Below are 16,043 nucleotides of genomic sequence, written 5' to 3'. Positions count from 1 at the left end.
GGGAAGGTGGGCCCTGGAGCAGATACATGCAAGGCGACTGACATGTAAGGTCCACACAGGGACACTCCTGCCTCTGTCACATCTCCGTAAACCTCGCCTTTGACTTGGTGAGCTTGTGCTTCAGGTTCCCATAAAGACTGTAGCCTTGGCCACCGAAGATCCGTGACCTCCACACCAAACCCCACAGAAGCACTGAGGGCAGACTGGGTTGACCACTGTCACTCACACTGGACAGGTTGCTCCAGCCTCCTGGAGCCTCATCCCACTTACCGAGCATGTGGCCTGGGGCTCCTCAGACCTGCAAACCATTAAAGTTGACAGCACCGCCCCCCCCCCACCCCAATCCTCAGGGCTTCCCTGGTGGCTCAGATGGTAAAGAATCTGCCTGCAACATAGGAGACCTGGGTTCAATCCCTGGATTGGGAAGATCCCCTGGAGAAGGGAATGGCAACCCACTCCAGTATTCTTGCCTGGAGAATCCCATGGACAGAGGAAACTGGTGACCACAGTCCATGGTGTCCCAAAGAGTTAGGACTGAGTGACTAACACATGCACAATCCTCTAAAAGAGCTGGATGGACAGGAGAGAAGACAGGCCTGGTCTATATTCCAATTCAGCCTCTTGCCCACTTAACCCCTCTGAGTGCCAGTTTCCCCCTCTGTGAAATGGGATGTGAGCCCTACCTGGCAGGGTTCTTGTACAGGCACAGCCTGGCCATCACAGGCGCTCATTCATCAGCCCCTCCTTTACTGTGATGCAGACCATGCCCTCGCCAGGCTACAGCAGCCGGGCCTGCTCCTTAGAATCGTGGTCTCTAACACCACCCAGCAGAGAAACACCTCATCCAATGAGTGCTCTTCCAAGGTTAAAGGCACCAAAACCCACTTGGGGATAACAAAGCAGAGTGTTGCTCTGCGGGCCAGAAATGCCTTTCCAGCTGCCTCCACCGAAAGGTAGACAGGTGAAGCAGGTAGGTGAGAACAGGAAAGGAAAGCATCTGTACTTTCCATACAGACCCAGTGGACACAGCTGGAATCTTTCTAGAACTCTGCACTTAAAAGACTTAAGTGATACCCTCTCACTCCCATTCACAAACCCACCTGCATCCTAAAGCAGACCCCAGACTCCCAGGCCACCCTCATCTCTTTTCTCTTCCTTCCTCCCTTCCCTTCCTTTCTTTTTCTCTTTCCCTTTTTAAAAACATCACTGGATGAGCAGCACCATAAAGCCACATTCCTGGGAAGCTCCTCCAAGCAGACTCTGTTGGCACCAACTATGGGCAGCCCTTGGCACATGGGAGGGGCCAGGAACTGGGATGCAGGGCCACGCCCAGCATCCAGTGAGGAAAAGAAATGAGGGCAATGGGTTAGTACTGACGGTTTAGCGTCAGGTAAACAGGAAAGGTCTGAAGACACAACCTTCTGCTGCTGCTGCTGCTAAGTCGCTTCAGTCGTGTCTGACTGTGTGACCCCATGGACAGCAGCCCACCAGGCTCCCCCGTCCCTGGGATTCTCCAGGCAAGAACACTGGAGGGGGTTGCCATTTCCTTCTCCAATGCATGAAAGTGAAAAGTGAACGGGAAGTCGCTCAGTCATGTCCCACTCTTAGCAGCTCCACGGACTGCAGCCCACCAGGCTCCCCCGGCTCTGAGATTTTCCAGGCAAGAGTACTGGAGTGGGGTGCCAGTGCCTTCTGCAGACACAATCTTCTAGGAGGAGGTAATTAGCACTGATTACACACCAGAGTCAACCCTAAATGTTCTGTATGCATTACCAGTTACCGTTCGGCGTACACAACCACCAGATGGGAGGCCGGGACTACAATCGCCCCCAAGGTCAGTTGAGAGCATGGAGTCAGACGAACCTGCCAGCAGTCACACAGCTAGGAAGTGGTGAGGGCTCAGACCCAGAGAGTCCTGGCTCCAGAGTGCAGACCCTTGGAACCACTTTGGACAAAACCAGGTTTCAAAGGGCATCTGGGAACCTGGCCACATGTCCATGATGAAGGCAGGATAAGTGCTGGAGTGTCCGTAAGGCAGGATAAGTGCTGGAGTGTCCGTAAGGCAGGATAAGTGCTGGAGTGTCCGTAAGGCAGGATAAGTGCTGGAGTGTCCGTTTTTCCAGCTGAGGTTTAGAAACAAAGTAAAGTGTCTTGGCCAGAAGTTCGAGTCGGGGGCAGAGCTTGGTCTGGGGTTTTGGATTTCCGGCTTTCTGTTTGGTGCACCCTGCCCACCCCAGGTCACGCATGACCCAGGCAGGGGCCTGGGCATCAGCATTAGAGGTGCTGGTGCAGATAAGTGCTGAGCCTGGGGGCCAGACAAGGGGGGAATGAGCACTGGGTTACAGGGTGCCCGCCACAGGGAACGCACTGGGCATCACCACAGGCTGTCCAGGAACCACTAAAAAATGCACAGGAAACACACGCACCGAGGAGCTGCGATACGCCAGGCACTTTGACTTACAACACGGGGGCATATTTAACCCTCGAACAGCCCTGAGAGGCTTCTCACTTTAGATATGAGAAAGCATCTGCAAGCTGGGCCAGAGCGACCCAGCCAGCAGGTGGCAGGACCAGGATTCCAGCATCTGCTGGGCCCCAGAAGCCTACGAGTCACCCCTCCATCCCGAGCTGCAGACCCTGGGTACCCTTTAACCTGAAGTTGAAGGCAGGAACTGCTCTCAGTGGAGTGAGAAGGGTCAGCTGGCTGGAGTCTCATGGGGCAGAGGGCATAGCCATCTTCATTGCTCTCCTTTGAGGTCAAGTCCATAGCAGCCTGAAGTTGAGTTCGTCCTCTGAGGCTGATGCTGCCTTGGTTCTTCCTGTGTGGCCAGATCCTGGGCGGGAGCGGAGGGTGTGAGTTGTGCCCTTTGAGTAGCCCTGCTTGTGTGGGCTGGGGAGTGGGCATGACCGGGTGTGCGTGGAGGGTCACTGGCACAGCAGGTAGCCTCAACTCCTGGACTTGTCACCCCCTTTACAGATGAGGAAACTGACTCAGGGTGGCTTCGTGACTCACATAGCCAGTGCCGGGGGGAGCTGGGCACAAGCTTCCTGACCCCCAGCTGCCCTGTGTCCTGCCACCCTGGGTCCAGGGATGGGTCCAGCAGCAACCATGCTGGGGTGACCTCAGCAGCTGGGGCTGGTGTGGGGGAGATGGGGGCGTGGGACCAGGAGGGCAGGGGCTGGGGATTGAAATGGGCTGGACAGAGAAGACCTGGAAGCAGCCCAAGACCCCATGCCCAGCACGGCGTGGTCGGTGTGGTGCGCCTGATGTGGCCGTGGGTCTGGACCGACAGGTGATCAGTCCAGCAGGGCTTCTGGTCAGCTGCACTAGTCAGATCAACTAGGCCAGGGTTCTGGGCAACAGAGCTACTCGGAACAACACTTCAGTAACCTAAGACTGAGAAACAGGGGCAGCAGAACCAAGCAGAAAGTGGAGTTCAACACGGGAGCATGAGGGCAGGCTGGGGGAGGACCTCTGAGTTCACAAAGAACTGGGTTTCTTGTCTTGGGCACTTAGTAGCTGAGTGATCTTAGGTAAGTTACTTAACCTCTCTGAGCCTCACTGTCTTCATCTCCAGGTGGGGGAATAATGTAGGTAAAGCTTTGGCACAGGGAGCAATGAGCCAGACGTCTGGGAAGCTGATACAAAGGCTGACCAAGACCCTGGGTCTCCTGTGAGTTTCAAGGAGAGGTCTCTGACCAGATGGCTAGTCCCTGTCTCTACCGGCTAGTGGGCTGAAATTCCTAGTGGATCCTGCTGAGGTCAAGGCTGGACTGGCAACCGGGCTGACCCCGGCGGACAGGTGGAGGGCAGCAGCTGGCTTGAGCCCCAGGCATAGCCGGCGCTGACCAAGTTGCCAGCAAGGAAGTAAAGCTGGTGAAGTAGGAACTACACACTTTCCCTCAGAACACACATGGGATTAAGATGAGCATGGGCTTAATGGGCACATGAAGAGATGCTCCACATCGCTCAACAACAGACGAAAATGAGAGCCACAGTGCCTCACACCAGTCAGGATGGCCATCGTTACACAGTCTACAAAGAATAAACGCTGGAGAGGGTGTGGAGAAAGGAGAATGCGCCCACACTGCTGGTGTAGCTGTAAGTGGGTGCAGCCACCATGGAAAACAGTGTAGAAGCTCCTCAGAAAACTAAAAATAGAATTACCATACGGTCCAGCATCCCACTCCCGGGCATACATCCAAGCAAACCTATAAGCCGAAAAGAAACACACACCCCATGCTCACAGCAGCACTGCTCACAATAGCCGAGAGACGCAAAGAACCTAAACGTCCACGTAGAGAGCATACAGCATACACGTATGACAGAGAATGACTCGGCCATAAAAAGAGCGACATAACACCACTAATAGCAGCATGAACGCAACTAGAGACAATCACGCCGAGCGAGGTGAGTCAGAGAGAGAGAAATGCATTCCTCATATGTGGAGTCTAAAATGTGACACGAATGAGCCCATCTACGAGGCAGAAATGCAGACGCAGAGAACAGATTCGTGGTTGCCGAGGGGGATGCAGCTGGGGGAGGACCAGGGTGGGAAGTTGGGATTAGCAGACCTAAGCTTTTGTAAGAACGGGGAAACAGCAAAGTCCTACCGTGGAGTACAGAGAACTATATTCAACACCCTACGACAGTCGTTTCAAGCTTCAAACCAAGCTCATGGGCCACAACTATCGAGCCTGTGCTCCAGAGCCCGGGAGCCGCAGCTACTGAGCCTACATGCCCAGCTACTGAAGCCGCACGCCCGAGAGCCCACGTCCCACCGCAGGAGAAGCCACTGCCGTGAGAGGCTTTGCACTGCAGCTGGAGGGGAGCCCCCTGTTCGCCGCAGCTAGAGAAGACCCTGCACAGCAACAGAGACCCAGCGTGGCCAAAACCAAACAAGCAAATAATTTAAAGAATATTCTATGATAAACCATAATGGAAAAGAGTATTATAAATATATGTACACCTGAACCACTTTGCTGTACTACAGCAGTTAACACAACATTGTAAATCAACTGCGATACAGTTAGTTTTTTAAAAAGATGAACATCTTTTATTTAAATTTAACCTCCAGTGGAATAACATCTTTCAACTGACTTTTGGCCTTCCCTCTTTTGGTTGGTGTTCTCTGTTAAAGCGTTCCACAGTCTCAGAAGCTGAGGTCCTGCAGTGAGCCCTCCATCCCACCCCATGTCACGTCCAAGCTAATTAGAGGGCCCCAAATCTCCTTGGCAGTAGTGGGCTGAAGACAGCAGAATGAGGGTCTTTGTTAATAAAATCCACCCCTGATGCAAGCCTCCTCGTGTCCTCACGGGTGCAGGAACTGGTCACCCACTAGTTAAACAGTCAGTCGTTTGGCTGCCTCTAGCTTTCTTTTTTGAATGAAAGGAGGAAAATGACAATGTCTGGAAATACACAAGGGTAGGCACTAAAAACTGCCACTTGGGATTGAATGAGAGAACTATTAGACAGAGGCAACGTCTCAGGGATCCCTCTCCACCTCTTTCACTGAAAAATCCTTCTCTTTAGCAAATTTTGTTCACACCCAGAACCTGTGAGCTAGTTCCACAAGCCTGCTGGGGTCACGTGAGACTTGAGACCCAGAGCGGCCAGGCCCCATGAGCGGCTGTTACAGTAACCTGGGGACAAGGGTGCCTGAACTCCACGGTCTGCCCCTCTACTTGGAGATGTGTTTTTATTTTCCTTCCTCCCTCCCTGAGAAGAAATGATCCTTTGCAAAATGCCCACTAAAGTGAGCAACAAAGAAGAGTGGGCAAAAGCCTGAATACTCTTCCCACCAGCCAAGCAGCCGGCCCTTCCTCTAGTGGCAGAGCTGGTGCTGGCGCCAGCACTGATAGAGTCCATCATCTCAGTTCCCACAGCGCTGCACCGACACGGCTGGCCACCCTCCTCCCCCTCTTACTTCATGCTAATCTCAAATCATCTCACTACCAGAGGAAAGCTACCCCTCCTCAACAGAGCATGAGAGACCCCCACTCCTCCTCCGTTATCTCCAGGTGGTCCCCACCTCCGAGCTCAGAGACTGCTCTTTTACCCGCACACACACATGCTGCCCGTTTATAAGATACCTGAGGTTGAGAAGAACCACCTGCCAGACAGACGCCCCAAATGATCAACAGCACTGAAGGCAGTGAGAAAAACCAAGGGGGAGATTTCAGCTTCCTGCAAGGGGAGGGGAGATGGGATAATATATTTTTTAAATTAAACAAAATTTTTTTTTCAAGTGTCAGGTTTTATAAAACCCTTCAAGGGCGTCCTTTTCGATCTCTGATGAAAGAAAAGGAGTGTGCACTAGCCGGAGTCGGGGGGGGAACATGATCTGCTGCCATGGGGTGGGCTACTGGCTGCCTCCCGGTTTAATCAGCTGTCTGCAGGACATCTCAGATCTGGCACTCTTCAGAGCAGGGGCTCCTTGATTTATGTCTCTCAGGGTTGCCACTTCTTGGGGGTAAGCGCTGTGTTTCCAGGATGATTCTTGAGAAAGAACTCCTGCTTGATCTAGTCCCTTTCTCTGATTCCCACGTCAGCCTGCTCCCCCAAGGAGCAGCCTTGTGGGAGCCTTCAAGGAACCTGAAAAAGTACAAATTATTACTCATGTCAGGGGATCATGAGCACGTGGGGGCCTCAGAACACGAGCATTGCCTTTGGAAACAACAGCTTCAAAACACACAACTACTAAGAACAAGCCAGGACAAAGGAACATCTAATTCTGTTGACAAGGCTTCAGAGCTCTACTGATGCTCATAATAAGCCAGCTTATGCAAGCGAAGGGGCTGGTGGCTCCCCCTGGACATCTGCCCCTCCATCCACTCTCCATTCTCCACCTGATTCTCGGCTGTAGAGGGATGGCAGGGAGGGAACATACATCCTGTGGGCTACGGCAGGCTGGATGTGTGCCTCTCTTCAGGCCTGGAATAGAACCACCTTACTACTTCTGTGATATAATGCATATAACCCCTTAGGGTTCCTATATCCACTTTTCAAATATTCTTAAATTACTCAATTTGAGTATGCTATTTCCTGCCAAGACCCTAAAACAGCCATCAGTAAGGCTTTCATTAAAAACCCAGGTATTTATTCGGCCCTTGAACCAATGGCCTTGACATTTTGTAAACATGGACGTAAACCCTGTCCTGATCCAGGCCACAGACCACTTGAAGGATCCCTGTTTGAAATCCAGGCCTGACATGCTTGGTCCCGTGTACACAGGGAGGCCCTCTGGAGCCCACGTCTGGGGAATGAAGGGCTCCTGGAAGGCGTGTCTTCCCAGGGTTGCAGTCTGGTTAGTGGAAAGTGGGGTTTGCAAAGGCTCGGGTCTTAGGCCTGAGGACTGGCCATCCCAGGGGGACTTCCCCTGGGGAGGAGGGCTAAGAAGTCTCGAATCTTGCCATCAGCTGGAAGGAGCAAGGCTAGGAGAAGGCAAAGTGACTGGAGACAGTCTTGGCACTCACCCACTAACAACTCAGAGCCTAATCCTGGCAACACAGTTCCCAAGAGGGAAAAATGACGGGTGGAATGTGCCCATTGGTGAAGAGTTTTCTGACTGTGTATCTGGTAACTGTGTCTTATTCAGGTGTCTTTGGTCCTGAAATGTCTCAGGACGTCTGTTGAAGTGTCTGGAATGTCTGCCTGGCCTGGGAATGGCACTAGTCCCAGAACCCTGGGAGCAACCAGGCCTGGGTGCGTGCTGGGCTCTGCAGAGACCAACTCCAGCCCTTCCTGCTCGCCACCTGGCGCCTTCTGGCGCTTCCTGCCCATCTTGCTGAAGCCCCCGGGCGCCATGCAGCACTGAAGTCCAGTCATCGCCCTTCCTAGATGAGGTGCACGAGCAGGGCAGAGCAGGCGGAGCCAAGCACCAGGCCCAGGCACACGTAAAAGGTCATCACCACCCCGGTGGCCTCAGCCAGCTCCCGCGGCACGATCTTGGGCCCGTAGATGAGAGCCAGAGTGCTGAGGTAGCCGTTGCTGAGCCCCAGCAGCGAGGTGAGAAGCACCGGGTACACGTCAGACTGGAAGAGCACCGTGCGCAGGTGGCGACGGGGCTGGTAGTTGCAGAACACGAAGAGGGGGACGAGGCCTGTCCGGAGGAGCGCGAGCCCGGGGAGCGCCTTGCTTCTGGGCCCGGGCACCTGGATCCAGGCCGTGATCTGCCGGCCACACAGGTCGGCAAAGTTGTACAGGAGGAAGGTGGTGAGGGGGACGAAGAACTTGGTGCTCCATGGCGAGCCCGAGCCCCTGCTGAGGGATTCAATGTTCGTGCAGATGGCGGGGAAGATGAGGCTGGTGATAAAGAAGAGATAGACGATACAGAAGCCCAGGCCAGTGGTCTTCTTCAGGATGGGGCCAAGGGGCGGCGTCTGGGGGTCGCTGGATCCCGGGGCCACCGAAATGGGGCTGGGGGTGTCTTGGGGCAGCTGCTCTTCACCAGAAAACACGGTTGGCCAGACAGGTTTCATGTAGTACCTGCAGGGGAGAAGCTGGTGGTCAGAGGGCCTAGAAAGAAGGGTCACTTGGGCTTTCCAGGGACGAGGTGGTCCAGCATGTAGAGCCCAAGCCCCGATGTAGAGCCCAAGCTCAGATGGCACATGTGCTGCGGCGTGGCTGGAGGGAGGCCTGCACAGTCCCCAGGCTTCCTGCCCTGGTGCTGCCTGAAAGGCTGGGCTCCGGTCCATTGTTCTGTAGTGCTGGTCACGTCATGAGCAGGGACAAAGGAAGCCAGCACTGACACTGCACGGCGAGCTGGGCTCTAGGCCTCACTCGCTCAGTTTTGCTTGGTTATAGGGTGGGGAGAGGTGGAGCTGAAGCAGTATTTATTGTTCAAATATAAAATAGCTTAAAATCTTAAATTATAGAAGTCACACATGCTTGATGAAACGAACCCAAATAATAGAGAGTGAAGTTTCTTAAGCAAAAGTGGGACTAAAGTTTTACGTATTGTAAAACTTTATGCAATAGTATAAATGACAGAATATAAATATATTATATAATTGCCTAAATAGATGCATAACTATTACACATAAATGCATGTGCACTACTGTCTAAGGATAGTATCTTGTGGCCATCCTTTCACACAGGGACACATGGTTCTGCCTCTATGCTGTGTTGCCACTGAGTATTTCACTGCATGTATATACAATTTAACTATTCCCCTAATGCTGGACATTTAGGTTAGCTCTAGTTTTCTCTACTAGAAATAATAGTACAATGAATATCCCTATACATAAATCTTTGTATAGAATTTCAGTAGAGCAGATTTCTAGAAGAATTGCTGGATCACAAGCAATTTTTAAAATTGCTTTAAAATCTTTAAAATTTTGATAGATATTGATAACCTGCTCTCCGGATAGGTAGAACCAATTTATCTCCGCTTTGTGCCACCTACCCATCCAAACTAACGTAACCTAACCCTTCAATCTCCATGAGAGCACCCGTTTCTTTAGAAAAAACTGACCATAATTTATAATCATTGTGTTGGTTTACTGGTTTATCATCTGTCTCCTTCAAGTAAAGACAGTTCCCTGGGGCAAGGACATGTATGGCTGTTCCCAGCTAAATCTCTAGGCAGAGAATAACCCTTCAAAGCAAAACTGTTGAAAGAACTGATAAGCCTATAAAAGTATATTTTCCCCCATATTCTCAACACTGAACATGATCATTTTTTTCAATTTCTTCTACTCTGACCAGAGTAGAAGAGGCTGAGTTCTCTTTGCGTTGCTGCCACTTTGCATTGCTGCATTGCTTGAGTCACTCAACCTCTCTGGGCCTTGGGTGCCTAAAAACCAGGAGATACAGGCTGACTGTATTAACATGTGCTGTGTTGTGCTTAGTTGCTCATTTGGGTCCAACTCTTTGTGACCCCATGGACTGTAGCTGGCCAGGCTCTTCTGTCCATGGGGATTTTCCAGGAAAGAATACTGGAGTGGGTTGCCATGCCCTCCTCCAGGGGATCTTCCCAACCCAGGGACTGAACCCAGGTCTCCTGAATTGCAGGTGCATACTCTACCATCTGAGTCACCAGGGAAGCCCCAGTATGTATTAACATATCTCAAACAGAAGACTTGGGTGAGGCTGGGGACAACAGAAGGTTGGGGATAGTTGGGTTCTGGTTTCAGCCCTACTTCTGCCTCCCCGTGTGACCTTAGGCCAAGTCTAGGACTGAGGCCTCTTGGGGCCTCAGTTTCCTCCTCTATAAAATGGAGCGTTCTGTAGCTATAGGCTTCTGAGATCCCTGCCAGCCCTCCTATCCCTAAGGGCTACATATTGTCAACAAGCAAGTCAGTGGGCGAGTTCCTCTCCAGAATCACTTTTCCATGTGATGTTGAGTTGGGCACTTTGGCCTTGAACCCTGTCTTGTTTCCCAATCACTATTTAGGGAAAGGGCTCTTCTTACTTCCCCTTCTACTCAGTGTCAAGTCCTTGCCTTAGCTGACTCTGAGGAAGCTCCTCACCAAGTTCCTCTGGCTGAAGCTCTTCCCCATAAGTTCTTCCAGATCTAACTGCCCCCGAGGTGGTCAGCAGACTCTAGCACTGTGTGAGGCTCAGTTCCTCCTGGGTGTGACGGGGCAGTGTGGCCCAGCCCCACTGGGCGCAGCAACCTGTGGCAACCTAGGGCTCCTTTCAAGTAAAATTTAGTCTGAGCAGCCCTGGGGCACTGCTCTAAAGCTCCATCCTCAGATGAGTTTCTGTAAACCCAAAAGTCTTGACCGAAGTGTTAATCTGCAAAGAAATAGAAGCTTCACGGGCTGGCAGAGTCCTGCGTATGCTGTCTCATGTGCTCAGCTGGAAGGCATTTTGGATGGCTTAAGTGACACTGAAAACTAGGGTGACCACCTGTCCTGTTTTGCCCGAGACTGTCCTGGTTTTAGCACTGAAAGTCCCTGGTCCTGGGGACCCCTTCAGTCCTAGGCAAACAAAGAAGGCTGGCCACCCCAGTGGAAACAGCACATGCGAGGTTCCCTGAAAAGGACATAGGAAAAAGCAGGAGGAGTTGGGGAGCTTCCTGCCTTCTGTTCATGACTCAAATAATCAGCACCAACAAGGTGGCAGGCAGTATTAATATATGGGGTGCTGGGGACAGTAAGCCAGCCAGACCCCAGGAATCACAGGGACATCATCACGGAATACAACTGGGTAATTTTTTATGACAACCCTGAAGGGTCAGAGAGGGGAGGGGCAGACTCATGGATTTGAAGTCACCTGTGGCACATGGTGTCATCACTCCATCCCCTTTCATCCTGAGGCCACTGGGCCAGCTGACGTAACAACCCTCTAACTGGAGGGAGCAACCTGCCCCTGGCAGAGTCGGGGTTCTGATGAAGGCAGGTGAGTCTCACAGGGACAGGAGGAATGAGTGGGGAGGGAGGACCTTGCAGTCACGAGCCAGGGATGCAGCATGAAGCAGCGGAAAGAATGCAGCCCAGAAACAGCTCTGGGTTCCAATCCCTGCCTACAACTCACCAGGTGAGCAACCTGGGGATGTTGGTTAATTCTCTAAAGCCTCAGTTCCTCATTGGTAACATGGGAAAATATGATAGCAACCGTGCTAGGTGGTCATAGAGCCTGAGTGAAAAAAATGAACTGCTTAGCTCAGCGCCCCGACACCAGATAGGTTCCTGTGGCTCCGGCAGAGCCAGGACCTGTGTGCTCCCCAGCTCTGCTGGCTTGTGTGCCATGGGACCACAGGCCAATCGCCTGGCCTTCTCTGTCTCCATCTCATCACCTGTGAAGTGGGGAAAATAACTCCTGCCATTCCTGTATCAAATATGACAATGGATGTGAAAATGCACTGAAAAGAATAAAAAGCAAGAAAAAGCCATGGGTTGTTTTTTCTAAAGAAAAGTATAAAGGAAGAAAGAAAAAGGAGGAAGGAGAGAGAAAGCAAAAGAGAGACTAAGGCAAGAAAAGTGGTCCTGCAGAGGAGAGAGGGGCCTCAAGAGACAGGGACTGAAATCACCGTTTTGGAGTTGGGCTCAAATCCTGATTCTGCTGCCAAAGGGCTGCAGGACTCAGGCAAGTAATTTAACCTCTTTGAGCCTGGTTTTCTCATGTGAGAATGGGAATAACTGCAGTAAGTCACAGCCCTGCCCCAAGGAGGAGTAGATATATGAGCTTTAAATGAGAGGCCCCAGCAGGCTGGGCTGATTGCAGAGAGGAGCGGAAGGGCTCAGCCCAAGGAGTTACTGTTGGTCATCAGCCTTCCTCAGGTCCCACGTTCACTGCCTGCCCTCTAACAGAAAGCATGCAGACTCCAGCTGCTTGGGGTTGTGATGCAAAGCCAGCTTCTTACATCCAAGGGCCCAGCCAATTTACTGAGCAACTTCTGTGAGCCTGGCTCAGCCTGAGGCATGGGATACAGCAATGAACAAAACCCACAGGATTTTTGCCCTCAGAGGGATCACACTTCAATGGGGAGATGTGCAGTAAACCAGGAAACAAACATGAGCTCTACCTAGAGGAGAGAAGAGTGCAGGCAGACAGGATAAAGGTCGAAGGACACCACACAGGATCATATGCTACCGCTTAGTATGTGGAATCTAAGAAAAGGCTACCAGTGGACTTACCTACACAACTGCAATAGAGTTGCGTATGTAGAAACTGAGTTACTGAGGGGTACAGTGAGGGGAGGGAGAAACTGTGAGAGTGACCAGAACACGCTACTGTATGTAAAACATGACTAATAAAGACCTACTGTAGTGCAGGGAACTCTCTCCAATACTCTGCAAGGGCCTACAAGGAAACGAATCTGGAAGAAGCCGACTCGCTGCCAGAGAGCACGTGTGGGCCTCACCTGGCATAGTCCAGCCGCGGCAGCAGCAGGTAGAGCCCGATGCAGAGCGCCAGGAAGATGTCCGCCGTCAGGAAGAAGGCCAGGGTGCTGTCTGTCACGTCACTGGCCACCGCGAGGTCCACCAGCGAGGCCACGGCGCTGAGGGTGCCCCCCATGGCTCCTCCTGCGGAGAGCGTGGGACATCACGGGGATGGTCAGGGCGGGAGCATCCGCCCTGCCTCTCAGGCCTGCCCGCTCTCTGCTCCGGCTTAACGTTCTCCCTGGTGAGAGAGATGCTTCAGTTCTCACAGTACCCTGAGGCCTTGGCAGACGAGGAGGGCCCTGTGGCCGCGAGCTTTCTGACTCCACGGAGGTGTCCCTAGCCCAGCTCCTCTCCAGTGGGCGTGAAGAGGCTGCTGCCTGAGGAGGCAAATGGCCTCCAAGGTCTCACCCACTTCCCGGTTTCAGCTCCGACCCTCGACCCTCCTTCTCTCTTTACTGCCCTTCTGATGGGGTCAGAAACTTCAGATTCAGGGGTGGGACATGTCAGAGAGCTCCGCTCCTGCCCTGGGCCCACCCACGAATCACCCTGGGGGAAAAGCTCTGGCCTGTCCGAGCACAGGTTCCCCGCTGCCTCGAGTGAGGCTGGCTGACTGGGAGGCCTTAAGGGTTGGAAAACCAGCCAGGAGCCCACAGAGCTCACCCTAGCTGTGTACCATACACGTATGAACACACATGCACACGCACCCACATATACACTGTCACACACGCACATACACTCACAAACATACTCTATCACAAGCTGTCTCAGACGCACACACACTCACAGTCACACACCCCCATGCAGTCACAGGCGAGGCTTCACACACTCGTATGTGTGCGACTGCCCCGCCACCTGGAAGGCGCTGTGCCGCCAAGGGCTTTGGCAGGAGGCCCGGGTGACCACGTGGCACCACTCCCTTCTGTGCTGTGTCACATCCTAGCCCAGGGACCCACGGGTCCAGGAGTCAAACAGGTGTACATCTGACACTTGACTCCACTTACTCGCTGTGAGCTGGGGGCTCACATGGCTTCTTGGGACCAGAGTCTGCTCATCTGTAAAGTGAGAACAATGACACCGGCCTTGCAGAGCTGCTTTAAGAGCTGAATGAGATGATGTTTAGAAAGGGCCCAGCACAAAGCAGGCTTTCTGCAAATGCCAGTCCCCTTCTTTGCCATGATCACACAGTCACTTCTGGGAGGCAGGGCAAGCACTTTGTTTCTCTGCTGAGCCGTCACAGCCGTGGGCGGCCACGAGTTAGAGCTTATACATGGTCACATGTGAGCAGATCATTACTCCTCTCGGCCTGTTTATTTGCCAGGAAGATGGGGCTCATACTTATCCTATTCTTCCCTTGAGACTATAGTGGGATGGAATCAGAGAATGGGAAAAAACACTGAACAAATGGGCATGTCCAATAGGGTTAACACAGTAAAGGCCTGTGAATACAGGATTTCCTGGCTGCGTGGATGGATTTGCTGGCCTTAGAGGATCACGACACTGATTCTCAAGGAGGCAAGAAGGCCACTGACTACAAACAGCCAACTGGTCCAAGTGAGCACCAGCTGCTTTGTCATTACTTGGCAGGTCTGACCAGATACTACCTGTCTGCCCATTGCTGTGTGGGGCAGTGGTGGGAGAGTGATGGTCAGGCCCTCATCCACCATGATGACCACCCACTACCTCACCCACACCACAGCCCAGGACCTCTGTGGCTCTGCAGGGAAGACCCCATGACCCCTTCCTCCCCAACCTTCTCTATGATCTCTGCTAGCCTGGGTGGGGCCGGAGGTTGGAACTTGAGGGAAGGGCAAAGAAATGAAAGTCAGCATAGTGATTAAGAGCACAGACTCTAAGAACATCTCAGTCCAATCTTGGCTCTACCACTTCTAGCTGTGTGACCTTCAGCAAATCACTTAATCTCTCTATGCCTCCATTTTCTCATCTGTAAAATGGGAATGTTAAAACTCACCCCTGAGGAAAGTTACCAAGATTAAAAGGATCATTACATGTAAAGCAGGACAGTGTCTCATGCTGAGAAATGCCATATAAATCCTCTCTGATCCCCAAATAGGTGTTTGGCTATTTCTGTCCTTCCTACATCAAAGCAGCAACAACAGGGTAAACCTTTTGCCAAGAGGGTGCCAACTTCTGAGAAGCTGTAATCCCCACCTGGGTGTTTTGTAAGAACCGGAGTTAAACTTGGTAAGACATTCCCTGGCTGCCCCGAGGAAGAGATTTTAACATCACTGCCTATTGATTTTCCTCTCTCTCTTCCCAACTTGTAGAGAATTTACAATATTATCATCAACAACAAACCAGGCCTCTGGGAGCTCATCCTTCTTGACTCCCCACTTTTATCTCATCAGTTATGGAAATACATGCAAATGAGGAGCTTAAAAAAACACCAGTACAAAACAAATGAATTGTTCCTCAGATGCCAACACACAGAAATTCACAGATGGACTCCTCTGGACGGAAGACAACGGGGGCTGGAGAGGGGTGCTGGGGCTTCTAGGAGATTTGGACACCCCAAATCCTCCCAGGTGAAGGGTGTGCACTGGGGGCTGCACACAGTGATGACAAGGCTCAGGGCCCAGGGTAATGAACATCAAGTGTGAGTACCAGATTACTGCACTTTTTCAAAAATGGACTTCCTTCAAAATGCACAGGACAGTCTCCTCTGGAAGATCTGCAGGTGGTCAGATGAACCTGAAAGGCCTCTTGCCAGCATATTGGTGTGTTTGGTCACTGGTTCCTGGAGAGATAGCCAGCAAGACTGTTATATAGAAAAATACATCCGCTAGCAGGATGGAGGGAGATGAGGGGACAAGAAACCAGGGTGACATAAAGGATTAAATCCAAAGTTCAATGATCACTTCCCTCAGCCTAGGCAGGCCCTACTTGAAGCACTACAAGGGGTATATTGATTGTACTCAGGAAACTTAGCAAATGGGTCCACTTTTATTTTATTTTAGGCCTGAGAGCATATCTGAGGATATAGCCAGAAGCCCAATCTTATATCAAAAATGGCAAACACATCTGAGCTCACGTTTGATCTCTGATCTGTCGACAGTAAGTGTCTCCAGTGCTATGTTGAGAAGGATTTAGAAGTTTAGGAGAAAAGATACAGATCAATCAGTGATGTCTGGCCCTGGTGTGGGGATGGGGTGGAGTTATACACTTGTCGAGGTGTTTGTCATCACATACTG

The 16,043-nt window shown here is 51.9% G+C and overlaps 1 protein-coding gene across 2 annotated transcripts in view; it reads right to left on the bottom strand.

Annotated features, from left to right (window-relative positions):
* Window positions 1–5,030: 5,030 nt before the first annotated feature.
* Window positions 5,031–16,043, bottom strand: part of SLC29A3 (solute carrier family 29 member 3) — a 47,631-nt gene continuing 36,618 nt past the window's right edge. For both annotated transcript variants that reach the window (XM_042241187.2, XM_027962170.2), the window contains exons 5-6: window positions 12,813–12,975; window positions 5,031–8,488 (exon numbers count right to left, since the gene is read on the bottom strand). In XM_042241187.2, coding sequence (XP_042097121.1) covers window positions 7,837–8,488; window positions 12,813–12,975 — 815 coding nt within the window. In that variant the 3' untranslated portion in view covers window positions 5,031–7,836. The remainder of the gene's footprint in view (window positions 8,489–12,812; window positions 12,976–16,043) is intronic.

The sequence above is a fragment of the Ovis aries genome, chromosome 25 (genome assembly GCF_016772045.2).
Source record: "Ovis aries strain OAR_USU_Benz2616 breed Rambouillet chromosome 25, ARS-UI_Ramb_v3.0, whole genome shotgun sequence".
In the NCBI taxonomy this organism is placed as follows: domain Eukaryota; kingdom Metazoa; phylum Chordata; class Mammalia; order Artiodactyla; family Bovidae; genus Ovis; species Ovis aries.
The sequence above is the reverse complement of the archived record's forward strand: the minus strand, read 5'-3'. Positions and strand labels throughout refer to the sequence as shown.